Source organism: Cynara cardunculus (genome assembly GCF_001531365.2).
Source record: "Cynara cardunculus var. scolymus isolate 2C chromosome LG 2, CcrdV1, whole genome shotgun sequence".
In the NCBI taxonomy this organism is placed as follows: domain Eukaryota; kingdom Viridiplantae; phylum Streptophyta; class Magnoliopsida; order Asterales; family Asteraceae; genus Cynara; species Cynara cardunculus.
Genome location: NC_037529.1, coordinates 1,293,547 through 1,313,465, shown reverse-complemented (window position 1 = coordinate 1,313,465; position 19,919 = coordinate 1,293,547). Strand labels below are relative to the sequence as shown.

The window sequence follows — 19,919 nt, the reverse complement described above, 5'->3', positions numbered from 1 at the left end:
AACTTTTATAACCGGGCCTTATAAAAGTCCAGAAAGTTTTTACATTTATCACTTCGAAACTTACCGATTTAGCTAAAAAGTAAAAGGAATGAAAATTTTCACCCAAATCTCTTTGCGATGGAAATACATATTGCTTAACCCCTAGCTAAATGCATGCAAAATTCGCGTCTCCACGTAATTATTCAAAGACCCTCTCGAGTTCAATGTGCATCCCTTAAGCCGTATTTCGGATCCGCCCATCTCTGGGTCTAAGATCTAATATTAACACGTCAAAGTGATCAGCTTATCCGCATTTTAAGTGCCGTTTTAAGTGACTAAGTGACGAAGTGATAAAAGATAAAAACACCCAAATATTATAAAAACATCCTAAGTTAAACTCACACCCACACCCATACGAGTAATTTAGCTAGACATAATAAAAATAATAAAAGACATAAAGTAATACTGGAATATGAATTGCATTAATGTAAAACTAAATTATAAGTGCAAGAAATTAAAGACATAAAATTAAAGACAAGAAATTAAATACATGAATTTAAAGACATAAATTAAATACATAAATTTAAAGACAATACAGTAAAGACATAAAATTAAAAAGGATTAATTACTAATTATATATATATGAGAGCAATATCTACAAGTTGGTACCAAAGATGATATTTTGAGCACAAGTTGCTCCAAGATGGTACMCCCAAAAATGGCTCTCCCAAGCCTCTTTATATAGGGGAGAGGAAGGGAGGAAGGCCATACCCAATCATTACAAATTGGGCAATTAGTACAAGCAAAGAAAAATACAAAAGAAAATAAAATAGAGCATGGAAGACAGCTCATAACAGCTGGAGGAAAAAAATCTGGGAGATCTTCAAGCTGCACGTTTCCCAAGAAGTAGTAACAAGGCTGGTAGACTTCCCACAGTGGTGCCACAGTGGGCAGTGCTGTCAAAAAAATACAGGTTTTTGGAATAATACTTCTTCCTCAGTGTTTCATCATCTTTTTAAAACTTTTTGGAATAAAAGGGAAAAACAACAAAATTGGGCATTTAATAAAAGCAAAAAGGGAGTAAATAAAAAGGAAATAACTCTTAAAAATAAGAGTTATCAACTATACTCTCAGTACCATGGGTGCTATTGTGACATATGTCACAACCGCATGGCACAATAGTCGAGATGATCATACCCTTAGTACCATCGATGTCATTGTGACATATGCCACTATCTCATGGCACTATAGTCGAACTCCACAATTAGTTTTTCTTCATTGAATCACTCGGTTCAACGCTTTCTTCAACTGGGACAAAAATCAGGATGTTACATCTTTTTTGATCATTTTACATGCTTATCAGCTAGTTTTTATCAACCATGATTTATTCATCAACTAAATTATCAGTCATCAGCTACTTATCAACTACCAGTTATGTTTTTTGTTCTATCTATATGGATTGATTTGTCTTTATAGATGGAAGAAGTTTTTTTTTTTTTTTTTTAATTTGGAGGAACATATTTAGGGAAAAAAACTTGTCTTTCTACATAAAGTTCTCACTAAAACCTTACTAAATAAGTCATTTTTTATATCATTAAGCAATTACCAAAATAACCATGTATAACTGATCAAAGAAGCTGAGTCTCATTAAGCTACTAACAAACAAACCCTTATTTTTATTTTCGTCTTTATGCGTTACAATTTATTACTGTTTTTATCCTTGTGATTTAAAGTTCATTCATGTTTTTTTCATCCCTCATATTTAAAATGTAGAAATTAGCCTTTAAGACATAACAAGCATCTAAAAGTACATAGAGCTTAATAGAACTTCAAAAAGCTGCTTTATTTCACCAAAAAAACAGAAATGGGCATAGAAAATGTAACCATCAAAGTTAAAGATTCATTATCATGAACATGAAGAAAGGCCATGCCCCAAAAAAGTTTGTAATATTAACATGAAGATGGTATCCAAAATTTCACTAAAAACAAACATGTATTTACTACTAAAACTTTTACAGAAACCCTCAGCTGTATCATTAAGCCAATATCCTGTATTAAATAAGCACCCCATACATCTCCCATGTTACAATAATCCACCTGTAACAAAAGAACCAACCAATCATAAGTTGACACATCATCTCCAATCACAAAACTTTCAAACCATATGAATCATCTGGGCTTATTAGATAAGTAAGATCACCTTTGAAAATGGAGGTCAAACCAGAACAAGAGATTGAGCAGAACAGTTCTTGGGATCATGAGCCATTGAGTCAGACAGTTCACACCGGTTTTTGCAATCATTTGAGATGGAATCATCATCCATGGTTTGCATATCGGTATCTGTTGCAGGCGGTTGAAGATTCAAGTCGAATCTATTCTTTCCAAGATTCTCGATACCCAACTCTGGTTCCACCAATTGGTCAACCCCAACATCTTTAAACGACTCGGATTCGTGCCCATGAGCTAAATCATCACAAGATGGAGCGTTTGAACCACATGGAACATGTTCAGCTGGCATTTCAGACATAGCTGTAGCTGTTTCAGATGCAATAGCTTCTTCCATTTGCTCAAAAACTATTGCATTTGATGATTTGGTTTCCATTGCTTTATCGTCTGAAACTACATAATGACAACCAGACTTCAGAATTCTGTTGTGAATTCTCTCAAGTAGAGAAGCAATTAAATGCGTAACGGAGTTTATTTGAAGACGTTCCTTTGATTATGAAACTAAGAGCATCTCCAACAGCTATACTATAATTTCTCTAAAATAGAGTATCAGAAGTTCATTTCTCCAAAAGAAATTAGATCCAACTCCAACAGATACTCTATTTAGAAATTCTATCATTAACTATATTATTAAAATATTCAATACAATTAAATATTATTTCTCACTTAAGTCTTAAATATGGAGTTTTAGAGATTTCTCCAAATTTCAAGCTTTCTACCCTCTCATACTTCTTAATCTCCAAAATCTCTATTTTAATATAGCTCTTGGAGATGCTCTAAAATTATAGGGGCTGTTTACTTCTTTTTTTGCATTAAGGGGTTGTTTGATTGGTTTTCCATCAAGTTTGTATGAATTGAACTGTCAATTTGGATTAATTGTTTGTATAGGTTGGTAAGGTTTTTGTTTGGGAGAGATTTTCCATAAGAAAGGAGCGTGTTTTGTAATAGTGAGGGACAAGTTCGGAAAAACTTGATCTTATGCATAAAACTCCCTCCTAAAAACTTGTTGAATAAGCCACCTACTATATTATTAAGCCACTACCAAACAGTTATGTATAGCCAACTGAATAACCTTTAAGTAGCATTAAGCTCATTAAACTATAAACAAACAGACCCTAAGCCATGTATAGGTTAAGTAATCTGTCTGGATGATTTGCCTATCTGAGGACAAAAGACCGATGGGCTTGAGGGAGGCAATCAGAGAGAGTTGGGAGTATTTATGGGGCATTTTGTTTGGATAATTTGCCTATCCGAGGGATGGGAGACAGATGGGCTTGGCAAACAGTGAGAGTTGGATTATTTCTGGACATTTCTGGTATTAATTTGTTTGAGGTGGCTTATTACACATACCCATTTTGGCTTGATGGCTTGACAATTAAGCCATAAGGGAATCCTCTCGTATGGCTGAGCAAATAAGCCACCCAGAGCATTAAGCTCATTAAGCTGTAAGTAAACAGCCCCCTTTTCTCCAAAAAGACCTCCCCTTAATCCCAAAACATAAGATGACCTTATCAAACTTTTAGAATCAAATCAACATGCCCCAAAAGCAAGAATGAGCAGATAAATAACTTACCAGCGGCTGAACCAAGATTCTGATCGGCAAATTGGTTGCTGAGAAGAGGTTTATGAAGCATGTCTGTACCGGGAAACACCATCATACTCATGCCCTTCATTGCCCGCCTCTTCGATTCTTCAAGGGGCTTGAACCCAAAAACCTTGGTCCATGTTTTGAAAAGTTCAGGGATGGCTGGAATCACCAGCTCTCCAACACCAAGACAACTTAGAGCCTGAATGATAAATTTGAGAAACCAACAATCAATTCAGATCAGCATTTTACTTGCTAGTAAACACATAAAATGCTATGTTGTTCCTTTAAGATGTGTTTGGTACACTAAACAACAGAACATAACAAGGATCACCGTTCCACGTTTGGAAAAACTATTATGTGGAACAGACAAAAACAAAATGAAACAAACGTATATTTTATCGATAAAACCTCAAAAAAAACTTAATTCTCTTCTAAAAGATCAAAGGCACCTCCTTCTTTACATTTTATTTATTGTTTAAATTTTATTGTAATTTAATGAATAACATAGATTAATCAAAATATATAAAAGATATAAACAACCCATTAGAAGTAAATTGGTCATTTTACTTGTTCTGTCTTGTCTAGTTCCGTCTTACCAAACACCGAATAGTTGTTCCGTCTTGTTATATCTGGTATTTGGTACACAAATGGGTCATAGGACAGTACAAAAACTTGTCCCATATTTGACACAGACATTAAGATGGGACATGACAGACCCAAAATGAGAGAAATTAAATTATTCTACCCACCAAAAATAGCTGGAACAAAAATCAAGGAGATTGGACAAGATTGGTAAATTACAAAACTACTCGTGTCAAGTTAACACCCTAGAACCTTTTAGAATTCTCTCACCCCCTACTTCACTTTTGCCCGTCCAAATCCATCCCAGTGCCAAAAGCACCCTTATTTTATGTAAAATCATGACTTCATAGCACACACCAAATGCTAAACTACATTCATTTCATTCAAGAGCATTTTTGTTCATGATGAATGCAATGGAATATACCAAATTACTTGATTTGGATCAATCACAGCTAAGAAGTTCAATCATCCTAATCATGAACTAATCAAGAATGAATTATAGCTAAAAACATCACATTGTGGCATGAATCTATGAAAAATATAGTGATAGACAGCTCAAAAATTTAATAAAAGGCAGTGCTCATCAAATGGTAGCAGAGTTATTGGAGTGATAGCCATCTTATACATCACCTGGACAGAATATTAAGGTTAAAAAGAAGTATCAAATTAAGTTCACTAAAAGTTATGGAAACGTACGTTTTCAATTGCATCTAAAAGCCGACGACACATCCCTTGACGCCTATACATATGACGAGTTCCAATAAAAGGCATTTCTGCCAACCGGTGCCCATGGATCCTGTTATGGTGAAAACAAGAAATAAAATTGTGAGAACAAATTTCATAATAAGTAAACCCAATATAACAAATCATCAAACACAAGAAGTACAACAAGAACACAGAATGAGTATTCAGAATTTAAAGCTAAAGCCACAAAAAAGAAAAAAAGAACAGAATATAAACACCATAACCAAAATTACACCATAAAATTGAATTTCATTTTCCATTAAGGGTTTGTTTCTTAGCAGCTTAATGGAACTCACAGCTATACATGAGTTTGGTAGTGGCTTAATGGTATAGAAAGTGACTTATTCAGTAAGCTTCTAGGGGGGCTTTATGCAGAAAGCCAGGTTTTTTCCGATCCTGCCTCTCCCAATTAAAGAACATGCTTCTTCCATCCATAAAAAAATCCCTTCCAAACAAAAATCTTCTCAATCTATTATACAGAAAGATTAATCCACCTAGACAATTTTATCCATACAGAACTTAATGAAAAACAAACCAAACACCCCCTCAAGTCCTGCATGGATAAAGATGTCTGTGTGGATTAATCCATTTGTATAAATTGAGAAGGTTTTTGTTCGCAGAGTTTTTTCATAGATGAAAGAAACGTGTTTATTTATTGGGAGGGTAAGTTTGGAAAAAAACTTGGCTTTCTACATAAAGCTTCCACCTAAAAGCTTAAAGAATAAGCCAATTTCTATATATAACTGACTGAATAAGCTGGGAGTCCATTAGGCTCATTAAGCTACTAACAAAAAAGCCCTAAGCTGCATATAACTCTGGCCCATTCACAGATCATTTCTAAAAACTAAATTCAAATTAAACCTTATGGATGCTGCTGAAACCAATTCATCGCCCTTCTCCAATATTGCTGTAAAGAAGCCAGAATAATTTAACCTCCTGAAGTTCGACCTGGCAAGAATTTTCGAGAAAAGAGATTAATTTTACAAACCCACATCACATATCTTTGAGGTTTAAGTAAACCCAACTCAGATGATGACAAGATATCACACAACAAAAAACAATAACAAATCTTAGCTCAAAATCCAGTTAGCTTTATTAAAGCATCTCCAATGCAGGAATGCAAAAAGTGTAGCTTATTATAATAACAACATTGTGGAGAGTTCTTATATCCCTTGGGATTCTTGTAGAAGAACCTTGGTTGTTACCTTGAAGTTCTTACCTTTGATATATATTTATAAATACTAGAAAAGTACTCACACAATACAACAAGATACATCTCGATTTTGATGTTTCAATTTATTTTATTTTTGTCTAAGTCGATGTTATAATACGGTTTTATGTGATTTTGAGAAAACGATGATGTTTTTATTTTTGAATAAAATATAAATATGAAGATATATCATACAAAATTGAAAAAAATTATTGATATTGATACCAAACTAACTACTTAAAATTTCTCTTTTTTTGTGTACTTCTTTATTTCATTTTTTTATTTTTGGTTTAGTAATATAATTTTAATAAAGATTACAATTAAGTATTTTGCTAGAATCAATGATTATCCTAATTATATTTTAGATTTTTTATATTTAAAATAAGATGTTTATACTCTATTTGATTATGTTTATCTATAGTTTATTACACAAATTCAAACATGAAGCTTTAATAAGTTGTACTTACACACAAATTTACTTGTAATCTTGAATTTTAAGTAATATGCATCAATAAAAAAATGATTTTTAAGAACTTTTATTAAATGATTTAAAATATAGTATAGATATTAACAATTATAGATGTTGAATGGAACCCATAAAAGGTGGACTTTTCTATGAGTTCTTAATTTGATGAGTTGAAAATGATGTAGTAATAAAAAGTAAAAAGTACAAAAAATAGGTTCTTATAAGAACCTCCATTGAAGATGCTCTTACTTTCAAACCTTAGATTTGATTTTAGTTTTTCTAACAACCATGTATTTGAGATATTACTGTTCCCTCAACTAATATAATTTGCACAAAATAATATGAAAAAGAAGGTAAATGGATGCTATTCTTATTAAGGTTATATTTCAATTGCCAACAAAATTAAAGAAATATCAAGCACATTTTGTGAATGTTCTAATATTCATGATTTTGATTTTATGGTGTGTGATTTTGTAACCAGTGAGTGGACGAATAGAGAAAAAACAGAAAGTAAAAGTTTCAGAAATGGGATTCTGATATCTCATGATATGGTAATTATAGGTGTATGATTCAGCTTCAACCATTAATTGCATTAACACAAAGTCAAATCAGATCTAAAAAAAGACATTTATGTGTTTAAATGTGGGTTGCTACTTCATTGATACAGGATGATATAAAGAATTTGACCTCCTAGAGTAAAACTGTAAAAGATCCTAATTTAGAGACAGATAACTGAAAAATTATTGCAATTAACTGAAAGAGTTTATGAGTTGTAAACCACAAGTTTTATATATGTTTCTTACTATGTAGTTTTTAATATAAATGACGATATGCATTTGAGGATTTTAAAAAAATGGACGGTTCTCCTTCAATGATCTACAATAAATAACTCCAGTTTTTAACCCACATTCACTTAATTAAGATTATAAAACAATAAAAATAGACCTTGAACGCCACTTCAAGCGAAGATTAGAACAAACTGAATCTGGTAAGCGACATATCATAAAAAACTACCAAAAATATATAGTTGCAGAAAACTTACCCACAGTTGTAAACCACATTATGGATGGTATTGACCCCACTTCTCTCATCCATAATTGGCACAAAACACTCGTCCATAACAGCGAATGCAAGAGCCAACTTGGAATTGCATTCAACCTTCAGTGGATCATCGAGAAACGTAGAATCTTGGCTAACATCAGAACGATGAAGTAGAGTCCATGAGTATCCTTCATCAAGTTCAAACTTGACCCCAAGATACGTCTGCAGTTGCTCAAAGAGCTATCAGAAAACAAAGTATTAGATACATATTACTGCATACATATTAATGATCTTAAAATAGGCTTACTAACCAAGCAGGTAAGATAAGCTAAAACATGTCTCTTAGAAACATTTTGTAAATAGGGTATATGGGATATTCACCAATCTTCTACAACTTCAATACTAATTATTAGTCTCCTAAAATGCTCACACCACCAGAATAAATACAGTAACAACAGCATAATGGCTATTCTGAAACTATCATCTACAGAAGCTTAGTTTAAGACTAAACACTATGCATCTTGCTTTATTTATACATAGTTACGTAGCATGCATTGGTAATCAAGAACAAGGCTCTCATATGGTATATAAAACAACCATGCCTCTGGCAACTTAACCCCATACCTCCTGGCATTTCCTCCCACAGAAAGATAGGTGACTGGAATCAGCATTTATCGCATCTTCTTCTTGTAAGCACAACTGGTGAACTGTAAGAAACAGAAATTGTCAATGAAGTATAAAGACAGGAAGAATGATGTAAGAAAATACCATCGTTATTATCTTTAATGACAAAATCTGATTGCATACATTTTTCTTCACACAAACAGCATGAGAGCATTTCAGAGTTAAATGCATGATGAGAATCATCCATTTGAGAAGCACCACCCGCAGCTAGTCCACAGAATTTGCAAGAACAGTATATGCAATGCCAGTCACCAGAAGGGAAACTCTGCAATGCACACAAACTACATGAGAGATCATTCATAGAAACATAAAAATCAATAGACTAATGTTGTACCCTGGGTCAAATAGTCAATTCTAGTGGTCAGGGTCAATTTTTAATGAAAGCTACAAGTAGTTAGTGCAATAGTACAAGTTGTTAATGCAGGCTATCAAGTATAAATAAAGAGGTTGGGGTTTAAGGGGGTATCGATTAGTTTTGTGTGAAATTGAGATTGACAAGAGTCGTCAGAGAGCTCTTAGTCTCTCAAAAACTGAAAAACCCTTTGTATACATTCCATTTTAATAGAAGATTTTAGCATTTGATCATTGGAGTGCAACAAGTAACAACTAACCCTTTTTACATCTCCAATTAGCAAAAATACATATACATACAAATTCTATCAATCTAACACCTGAAAAAAGTCACATTTATTAATTGCAAGTGGTGATAATGTGACAGGATCCCACATTATAGGAATGTTGTAGATAATCGATGCTATTAATGTAATGTAGTGATTAAGGGGAAGTGGTATCATTGGACTGAAATATTGCAAAAAAGAAATCGTTGCATTTAGTTAGGGACAGTGGGAGCTCGTATTTAGGAAGACAATAAACTAATAACAGTTTGAAGATCAAGAAAAGTGATCATGGTTACTTTTATATCGAGGCAGCTATGATGGAATGTCGAAGGGCAGCCATCACAACAAGTCAAGTCACCACCATCTCCACAAATGTTGCAGGTATCATCATTGGGGTCATCTCCATTGATATCAACATAATTGAATCTAATACTACTGGATTCCTCTTCCTTCCTCCACGAGTCCAGCAGGCACTTCAAAAGAGATGATCCATGCTGGAAATATATGTTATTTAGTGCAAGGGTGAGTCTCCCACCACGATGAGACACAAAACTTGATATATCCATTATTTCATTACAGCAACTGCACTGAATCCCGTCACAGGTAACCATGCCCTCAGACAACCCACTTCTCCTTCGACCTTCCCCATACTGCACTTTCCCACCCGGCATAATAACACCCAAATCTATCATCCACGAAAGAAGATTGCGCTTCACACTGTACATTGTACAGCCATCATTGCCTTGATCCAAACCCTCATTGGAGCTACGAGCTACCAAGCGTGGCTTTCTGCTCGGCCTACCCTTCTGGCTTTTTTTTGGCTGTCTTTGCCGAGATTTATCTCCTTTCACTTTTACGCCTGATGATTTACTAGCCAATTTTACAGCAGAACTATGAACTTCTTTCCTCTTTATACCATCTTTGCTCTTCTTGCCAGGTTTCTTCTTAGGTGGAGCTTCTCCACTGAAGACTATTTTAGCCTTACAATCATTCTTTCCTCTTTTGTTTTTCTTCTTATTTTTATCACTCCTTACCTTCGTAATCAACTTGAATAGTACACTCATTTCCTCATCGGGTATCGGAGTAAATGCAGAAACTTCTTTACTATCAGCATGACCATCTTCGCTTCTCTTCTTAAGAGAACGATAAGCTTTGGTGATAGACCAGTGTGTTCCCCCATTCGGATCAACATATACTGCATCCAGATATTCTCTTTGTAGCCTTGGCCTATACTCAATTGTCCACCCTGCCTTCATAAGCATACTAACTATTTGATCTCTCACCAACTGCTGTTTCTTTCGCCTCTCCGCCCCTCCAATGCTACTTTTCAACGGTTCATTAACAATGTCTTTTCCTGTATTATGACCTTTAACAGTGTCTTCAGCCATTGTGTGGTCGTTGCTTTCTTCGGAAGCATTGCCCTTTTGTTTGTCGTGAATCTTGGGACCCTCTTTAACAACTTTAACCTCCAACTGATTGTTGGTTTTCTTAACCATCATACGCTTCTGCTTTTTAGGTGGTCTACCACGACGCTTGAGATTCTTCATCACCATATCCCCGTCTTCGCTCTTCTGAATCCCTTCTAATACCAGTTCTTCATCCTGCACTTTAGGAGGTCTTCCATGGCGTTCTAATTTTACAGAAACTGTATCATCATAAACCACATATAAAGGCGTAGCTTCACCCTTTGTCTTAGGAGGTCTACCACGACGTTTTTGAAGCTCATGTTGGCTTAAACACTCAGCTTTAATCTTTCTTTTGAAAACAGCTTCACCCTGCACCTTAGGAGGTCTCCCACGACCTTTTTGCTTCTTTTGCAGTCTACCCGTCATTTGAATGCTTTCATTGACTGCTTTCTGAAGCTCAGTTTGGTCTAAACATTCAGCTTCCATCTTCCTTTTGAAACCAGCAACACTCTCATTAAGCCCACTATCAGCCACCTTGACACCACCACTCATCGTCATACTCCTTGACCGCAATACCCGACCACTGATTTCCACTCCACGCTTCTCAATTTTCTCCATTTTAGACTTCAAATTTCCATTACATTCAGAACTTACCAAAATCTTCCTCTTCCTCCCCCTTTTACGCTTTCCAGTACCTTCACAGTTTCCATCAACGGCAGTAAAAGCTTCATCAGCCTCATCAACCTTCAATTTCACCATCATATCAGCATCATAGCTAGTCTCTTCCATTGTTTGATTGCCAAGATTTTTCTTTTCCCACCCACCTTCTCCTTCCCTACCTCTACCTCCATCTGTACTCACAACAGCATTCTCACAATCATACAATGAGTTATGGAGAACCACGTTATCATCATCAACAACACTCACAGGTTCGATATCCTCAGACCAATTGTTACATTCCATGACTTCTTTATATTGTGGCATATGACCTGAAACCAATACCGATGATCTTTTATTCTCTTTCAAACCAGAATCCAACACAGATTCATTTCCTTCTTTAACACAGACAATAAGATCATCTACAGCATTATCAACACATTCCTTATTTTCCGCTTTCTTTGCCCCTTTATCAACTATTCCATCTACCAAAAGCTTCAATGGCGACCTCTTTTCATCAATGGCGTCAAGATTCTCCACATAAGAATCAGATTTCACTTCCTCCGTCGTTGAAAGTTCACTGGACCTCAATCGCATCACTACAAACCCTAAACAAAAATCAAAACCCCATTCGTTAAGATCATCTAGACAGAAATCAAACACGCAAATAACAAATAAAGTATATAGAAATCAGACTCGTGGATTGCTTGATCATCAAATAGCAAGAATGCAGTTAATAAACTAAAAACCTAAATCACAATGGCTTGAAAGTTGAAGATCACTCAAACAGAAATCAAACATTCAAATAACAGAAACTGTAGAAACATGAAATATATTACCTGATAAGTGAATCAAAGAAACGATGATGATCTTGATTTGAGAACCGGATGATGAATATGGTAAAAGAGTGAAGAGGGAATATGAAGAAGCGATTGAAGTTGAAGTGATGGTGGAGAGAGAAGGGTTTCCAATTCGAATAATTTGTGGGATGAGCAACACCTGGAAGAAAATTAGGCGGGATTTTGCAAAATTTAGAGGGTTTTATATATTTGTTCTTATGGTTTCCCTCCATAAACCCTCGTATGTCCAAAAATCAAATGCCATCGTTCTTACTTTCAAAACTTCACAAACCTTTTAATTTTAATTTCTAAACTATTAAATTTTGATTGATTATAAAGGTACTCGTGCAATGCAACATGATACATCTTTATTTTAATATTTCGTTTTATTTCGTTTTATTCTTTGTCTGTGTTGATATAATGTGGTTTATATGATTTTGAGAAAAATAATATTTTTGCTTTTGAATAAAAATAAATTTGAATACATCAAAAAATTTTGAAAAAATATATCAATATTAATATCAAATTAACTATTTAAAAGTTCTTATTTTTTTTGTATAATTTCGTTAATTTCGATTTTTTATTATAATTTAATTTAGATTAAATAGTGAATTAATTTATTTTTTTCTTAACAATAAATTTTTTTATAAAAATAATGATTATCCTAATTATATTTTAGATTTTTAATCCTATATTTTATTATGTTTATTTGCGGTTATTTATACGAATTCAAAAATTGAGCTTTAATAAGTTGTACTTACGCACAATTTACATGTAATCTTAAATTTTAAGTAATATGCATTGATACAGTACTTAATGCATAAAAAATGGTTTTTATCAAATACTTTATAATATAATATAGATTGAGTTCTTTAACATTTTTTAATAAATATACCACCACACTTTTAAAAATTGGTTATCTACATTCTTTTAACCCAAAAAACTACTTAACTTACTATTAAAGTTTGATGGTTTAATTTATTTTTTAGAAAATTCAGGGTTTTAGTTATTCAAACTATAAAAGTTTAATGGTTTTTTCATTAAAAAAAATAGTTCACTGACTTAATCATTTAAAACAAAAAAAATGTAAAGTTTTTATTCGAAATAATAATTTGGAGACTAAGCCATTCAAAATGAGAAAATTTGTTCATTTTTTGAAGTTTTCCCTTTTGAATTTGAATCAACCCCTAAAAATGATTACTTGTTGTTTTTGTTTTTTATTAAGGGGTTTCTTCATTTGTTTTTCATTAACTTCTGTATAAATAAAATGGTATGTGTGGATTAATCTATCTTTATACATTAAGAAAGTTTTCCTTTGGAGGGTTTTTTCATATATGTAAGAGGCGGGCTTTTTTAATTGGGAGATGCACAGTTGGAAAAAAAACCTGGCTTTTTGTATTAATCACCCCATACAAGCTTATTAAGTAAGTCATTTTTGTATATTAAGCCACTACCAAGTAATCATGTATAATCGACGGAATAAGTTGTGAGTAACATTAAGCTACAAACAAACAGGCCCTAAGGGTCTATTTATAAATTGTTTAATGAGTTTAACGAGACTCACAACTTATGCGATTAGGTATATACATGAGTGTTTGATAATAGCTTAATGATATAGTTAGTGGTTTAGTCGGTAAAATTATAGGCAAAATTTATGCAGAAAGTGAATTTTCCCATAAAGGTTTTAGAGTATTGTACAAAAGAGGTGGAAATAATCTTATTCGAATGCAGAATAGATATAATGTTCGATCGAACAAATGATTAAATAATACGTGTCAAAATAATAAGTTTTTAATTCGTCGTGGGTTGTTTAGTTTGTGCAATTCAAAAGAATTTGACAGAATAAAAATGACAGATTCCACAATCAAAGGATCTGTTCGTTCGTTAGCATAAACTAGAAGAGTACTCGTGCAAGAAGGATTTCTCATTCCTTAGCCGAAAAGATATGTGGCTGAGGCGGTACTTGTGATATTTCGGCTTGAGACACATTTTATTCCCATGTTCCATAGCTTTTGCTCCGCTATCACAATCATGATTTCCCACCAACATTCACCTTGAACCAGGATCGAACTCTCCATGATATTCATAGTTGCATTACTTATAGCTTCTTACAAGATCTTGTGCATTAGACCCTATAACTATACCATGAGCGTTTTAGAGCATCCTCATCAGAGATAAATTCCAAATGTCCTTAACGCCAAGAACCATCAAATCATCACTTATTCAACTGGAATCGCTAGTAATCACCAGTCAACCACTCGAATTTTAGATTTTTCTCATCATGATAAGGAGCTCTATTTATTTCCGTCCCATAAGTGAAACAATTTTGTCTTCTCCATATAATTTTTTTATGAGGAACAACTCCGTCTGAATGTTTTATGTACCGTGAACGACACACTTAGCCTCTCATCATATTGCAGAGGGGACTTTGGGCATAGTAGCAGGCGTATTCTATCAAAAAAAAAAATTGCAATTGCGACCTTATAATGCAATCACATTCTCTAAAACTCTTCTTTTCTCTTATGTTTAAAGAACATGTCGAACCAAATATATGGAACAAAAACTCCATTTTCTCTATTTCAAAGAATCTGTTGGAGATGCTCTGAGCAGGAGACAATGAACATCTTCAACTACCATAACTTGAAAACATCAAAAAACATCAACATAAAACTACCAACCAATACTCATTCTTCTAGTTTAAAATTTCTAAAACAAAAACCCTGATCCTGTTTCATCTCAAAATGGAGGTTTCCAGAGTTATAAGAACAAAAAGAAGTTGCACCAAAACAACCCACATATAAAATAAAACTAGTGTCACTTTCATAGCTCACTTCTTCTTCTTGGCAGCATCCCCTGCCTTGGTCTGCATAATCACCACAACATCCATATAAATTAATGCCAAGACTCGAGTTAGATACCTAAAGGGTGTGTTTGTTACGTAGACAAGTTAGATACCTAAAGGGTGTGTTTGTTACGTAGACAAGACTCAACAAGTACGAATGGAACTTGACTACAGACGAAAGTGAGGTTGGCAGGTAAATGAATCATGGGGGATCTTAAAGTTTTGATTTGATATGGGAATCTTTCTGATCTTTGTTCCAGCTATTTTACTGAGTAAGAGTCATTACCCTCACTTACCTTGTAATTTAACGTTTTCGGCCATCAAAACAAATTGTGGTACGCATCTTTTACCTAGTGTACCACATAAGATTCTTGAATCTTGATCCTTGTTATGCCTCTTACCAGATAAAATTTTTGGCCATTGCCATATTCAATCGGTAAGGTAAGCGACACCCGGTAAGCACTTACCTTGTAGAAGTTTGGTAAACGGCCCCTAGTTTTATTCAGTCTCGTTTAGTAAACGCTTGCCGGGTAAGAACTTACCCTTACCCATTGAACATGGCAAGGACTAAGAATCTTATCCGATAAGATGCATAGCAAGGACTGAGAGTATTACCCAATAAGTGAGGTGAAAGACTCAAAACTCAGGTTTTAAGATGCTTACCAACAATCCATTTTGATGGCCAGATAAGGAAGTGCAGGTGATGTTTAATGCCGGCAAGCGCTTACCCGATAAGCTTTTGGTAAACAGCCCCTCAGTCTAATAATCGCACCAAACATTGGACAAGTTCTGTTCCATCCTCCCTTGTCCATCCCGCCTAGAGATACACAAAAAGCCCAAAACCCAGCCAGGCCTGAAAAATCCAGGCCTAGCATGCCCAAAGTCTAAATCCCAGGCCAGGCCTAAAATCCCAACTGGCCAAGTTATTTTCCAAAAGCTCGAAAAAACCCGGCTGGAAAAAATTCACATTCAGTACAGGCTCCTGTTTTTTGCTTATTGAAACGGGCTTGGAACGCCTGGGCAGGCTTGAAAAGGCCGAGGCTTGGTGCATCTCTAAATTCCCGGTGTACCAAACACACCATAATAACACCATTCAGAATAAGAAAACACAGGTTAAGCACTTACCTTTTTTACACCACGGATCTTCTTTGATCTGTTTTTCCTTTCCTTCATCTGCTTCCTTGACTTCTCAACCTTGGTATCAAGTCCATTCTGCAAAATTTTATAATGCATAAAGACCCAAAAATAGAGCCATACGAAATTTGTAATAGACTTCACAAAACAATCCAAACTACAATGCAGAGAGAAAACACATAACAAGTTGGTCTTTAAGTGGCAATAAACCAATTTGCTAAAAAATTCTAACCACAAAAGTTGTTCGAAACCAGGATGCCCACTTAAGAATAGCTTAATAGGTTACCCCCGCTGGGCATTAACATTCCTGGATCATGAGACTCCCAATTTGGGAAAGGAAATTGAAAAAAGACAACAACCTGATAGAAAATGCTTGGGTCCCGTTTGGTTTGTAGGATTGGATAGGATTTGGAATTAAATTCCTTTCCAATGTTTGATTTGAAGGATTTCCAGGATTCGAAATCCTAAAACCATAGGATTTTGGAATCCAATGTTGGTATTTGACGGGATTTCATAGGATATGCTTGTAATAATGTATTAGAATATGTTAAAAAACACTTGTTTTGTAATAATCAATTAACAAAAATGTAATTTAATTATTTTTATAAATTATTCATGAGAATGGAACTCAATTTCAATTCAAATCTTACAAACCAAACACACAAAGATTCCAAATCTCTCCAAATCCAAATCCTTCCAAATCCAAACTCCTAAAAGATATTCCATCAAACCAAACGGACACATAATGATCAAAAGCTTGACCCCTTAACCAGCGATTTCCAACAACCCTTTACAAAGGGCATGTTTGTTTGCAGCTTATGAGACACAGCTTATTCGGACAGCTATACATGGTTGTTCAATAGTGGCTTGATGATATAGAAAGTGGCTTATTCAGTAAGCTTCTAGGGGGAAGGTTTATGCAGAAGCCATGTTTTTTTTCCAAAATCTGCCACTCCCAATTAAACAACACGTTCCTTCAATCTATGAAAAACCCTCCCAAACAAAACTTTCCCAATCTAGACATACAAACATTAATCCACACAAGCAGCTTTATCCATACAGGGCTCAATGAAAAACCAACCAAACAGCCCCTAATTTCCAAAGCAAGAAATGGTACTAGTACTACATGGAAGAAATGGAAAATGTGCCTTATGACCACACCCAACGGCCCCTAATTTTCAAAGCAAGAAACAGTACAACATGGAAGAAATGGAAAGAGAGCCTCATGACCACACCCAACAGCCCATGAGCAGTATCTCACTCTCCCATGGATTCCTATGACAATATATAAACTTGTATTTCAAAATTCAAAACTTCCTTTGTTTATGTTGCTTATTCTCCGATAGATAAACAAACTCCCAATGCTAGATTCTCTAACAAAGGATAGACATCTCGCAATGGAAAAACTAAATGCAAATATGATGTGAAACAGAGTTTAAAGTTTTACCCTGATAAGCCTGTATTTTGGCTCATACTTCTTCGCATTCTCAACGGAATCGTATATCAAACCAAACCCAGTTGATTTACCACCACCAAAATGAGTTCTGAACTTGAATACAAAGATGGAACTTGGATCTTTCACATCATAGATCCTACCTAATTTCTCCTTCAATTCAGCCTACAACAAAAAAATAGGGAAACAAAATCAAAACCATTTTAGTGGATGTAAAGCAAAACTTTGCAAAGCCGACAAAGGCGATTACAGCTTAATCTACATAAAGAAGAACATGCAACAAATAGACTAATTACAGTACTATATAACCATTCATCCACATATCATGCAAACTTCGGTATCAACATTGACATCCAATACTTGCATAAGATGAAACCATGGCATTTGAATCACATATTATACTTACCACACACATAAACCACTGATAGAAACAGTTGTATATGAAGGGGTCAAGAGAAAGCACAAACCTTGGAAACATTGGGCCTGCCTGGATGTAGCACATCAACGACCTATATAAACACAAAAACTGTAAGAGTAGAAACAAATGACAACACTAGAAGTCAAAGTGGCTGCAGTTGAGCAAATCTCACAAATTGTTTCCTCGAAAGAAGCCTGTTTGTCATGAACTTCCTCGTGCGAATTGTCACTGCCTTGGTGTCAGCCATTTTCACTACAATATAAAAAAAAACGACATAAAACCTCTATACCATTCATAATTGTCCAATTATAGCGGTAGATCACTAAGCATTTAAAAAAACTCCAATGGATGTATTAAGCGTAACAAATATCAAACTTCAAAGGTCCATTTTCCATGAAACCCTGAAAAGAACTATATTACATTCATCTGAGTTCTGACACAACTTCAATTGTATACAAATAACACTAAAAAATGACTCTAAAATCTGAAAGCCACATTTCAGATAACTAGTAGACTCTACAAGAAGGTCATGCTGACCAACCAACTATGCCATTTAATTACTACGAGTTGATTAACACTGCGTTGATTTATAAAAAGAACGGCTCCGTCAGATCCCCAAAATAAAACAGGTGTAAAATGGAAGGAGGTGACGTCGTCGATGGGAGAAAAGCTCGCGCTCTCCCCATCCTACCTACCGATTTAAGAGCTGTTTAAGAAGAATTCGCTATCATTGATTACACCGGTCAAATTTTAACCTCTGTGTACGAATCAATTGATTATTCGACTCCAGTAAAGCAATACAAAAGAGATTAATGAACACATATCAATGCAATTACTACTATAAGAATAAGAATCACGGCGGAGACGGACCTGAGATCAGCTGCTCCGATGGACAACGGCGGTTGCGCTCTCTTTCCTCTTGAGTAGATTAAAAACCCTACGATCAAATTACGAACATATTTATAGTCCGAACTCGGAAGACATGCCATATTCTTTTCGTGGGCTGGCCCAATATTAGATCCAAATTTAGCCCACCAGCCCATTACTGACTTCAATGGGTTTTCTAAATAGGGGTGTGGATTACACGGATCCGGATGGGTTCGATCGTACTTCATATATGGAAAGTGGGAAACTAAACCTTGAATCATACTCTTACACGTGGACCAAATTCGGTGTCTTTCTCCGGCACCCCACCACTACTCCGGTAACGTCCTCTGGTCATTTTGTCTGATTAAGACGTCGTCTCCGATGATCGATCACTAAATACCCACTTGTGACAGTGGTATGGTATCACGATGGTACTACAATTGGTATCATAGTGGTCTCAAAGTGTACTTGGTGTATTTTGAGTATCACATTATGTATCTTGGTGTGATTTGGGTATCACATGGTGTTCGTCCGAGATAAAAAAAATTAAAATACTTAAAATGTTTTTTAATTATAAGTTTAAGTCAAATTACCAAAAATATAAGTTTCTTAACTTATCAATTGATTTATAGTTGGAATTGGATCGCACAATTATCACAAACTAATCAGTTCTTCCTTGTATTGACCCCTATATATATATATATACACACACTCAATCGAGTTTGAGGATGTACTCAATCGATCGAAATGACGAATCGATAGTATGTCTATAATTTAGAATGAGTATGACCGATTAGGATTTTGGATTTTCAAAATATAATTAGACAAATAAATATATTTATATAATATATAATATACAACGGGTTTTCAAATAGGTCGATGGTCACAAATCAAACCCAACTGGAAACCAAATATCCCGTAAAAACCGTGTTTTCGGATTTTTGGATTTTGGGATATTTGGGTTTTGCACAAACATCTTATTTTTTGGTCAGTTGTGGATTCAGATTTTGGAGCATTTGGGTTTTGCACACTTCTATTTCTAAACACTTTTAAAATTTAGAATTAGAATCATAATCGAGATGATCGATTTTTAATTAATTGAGAAAACACATACACACAAACACACACATATATATATATATATATATAGAGAGAGAGAGAGAGAG

General features: G+C 34.7%; 1 protein-coding gene across 1 annotated transcript; it reads right to left on the bottom strand.

The window, feature by feature from the left end:
* Positions 1 to 14,592: 14,592 nt before the first annotated feature.
* LOC112507714 (40S ribosomal protein S24-1-like) lies at positions 14,593 to 18,810 on the bottom strand. Its single transcript, XM_025112392.1, has 6 exons — positions 18,757 to 18,810; positions 18,059 to 18,138; positions 17,936 to 17,977; positions 17,463 to 17,633; positions 16,007 to 16,093; positions 14,593 to 14,902 (listed from the first exon to the last, which is right to left on the bottom strand). Exons 2-6 carry the CDS (start codon positions 18,131 to 18,133, stop codon positions 14,867 to 14,869), a joined length of 411 nt encoding a protein of 136 aa, XP_024968160.1. The 5' UTR covers positions 18,134 to 18,138; positions 18,757 to 18,810; the 3' UTR covers positions 14,593 to 14,866.
* Between the last annotated feature and the right edge of the window lie 1,109 nt (positions 18,811 to 19,919).

Bases quoted from the DNA above. Each gene is read 5' to 3' on its own strand.
- LOC112507714 (XM_025112392.1), bottom strand. From the start codon at position 18,133: ATGGCTGACACCAAGGCAGTGACAATTCGCACGAGGAAGTTCATGACA. The intron at 17,634-17,935 runs GTTTGTGCTTTC...TTTTTGTTGTAG, and splicing joins GCAGGCCCAATGTTTCCAAG to GCTGAATTGAAGGAGAAATT. The intron at 16,094-17,462 runs GTAAAACTTTAA...AAAATTTTGCAG, and splicing joins CAAAATACAGGCTTATCAGG to AATGGACTTGATACCAAGGT.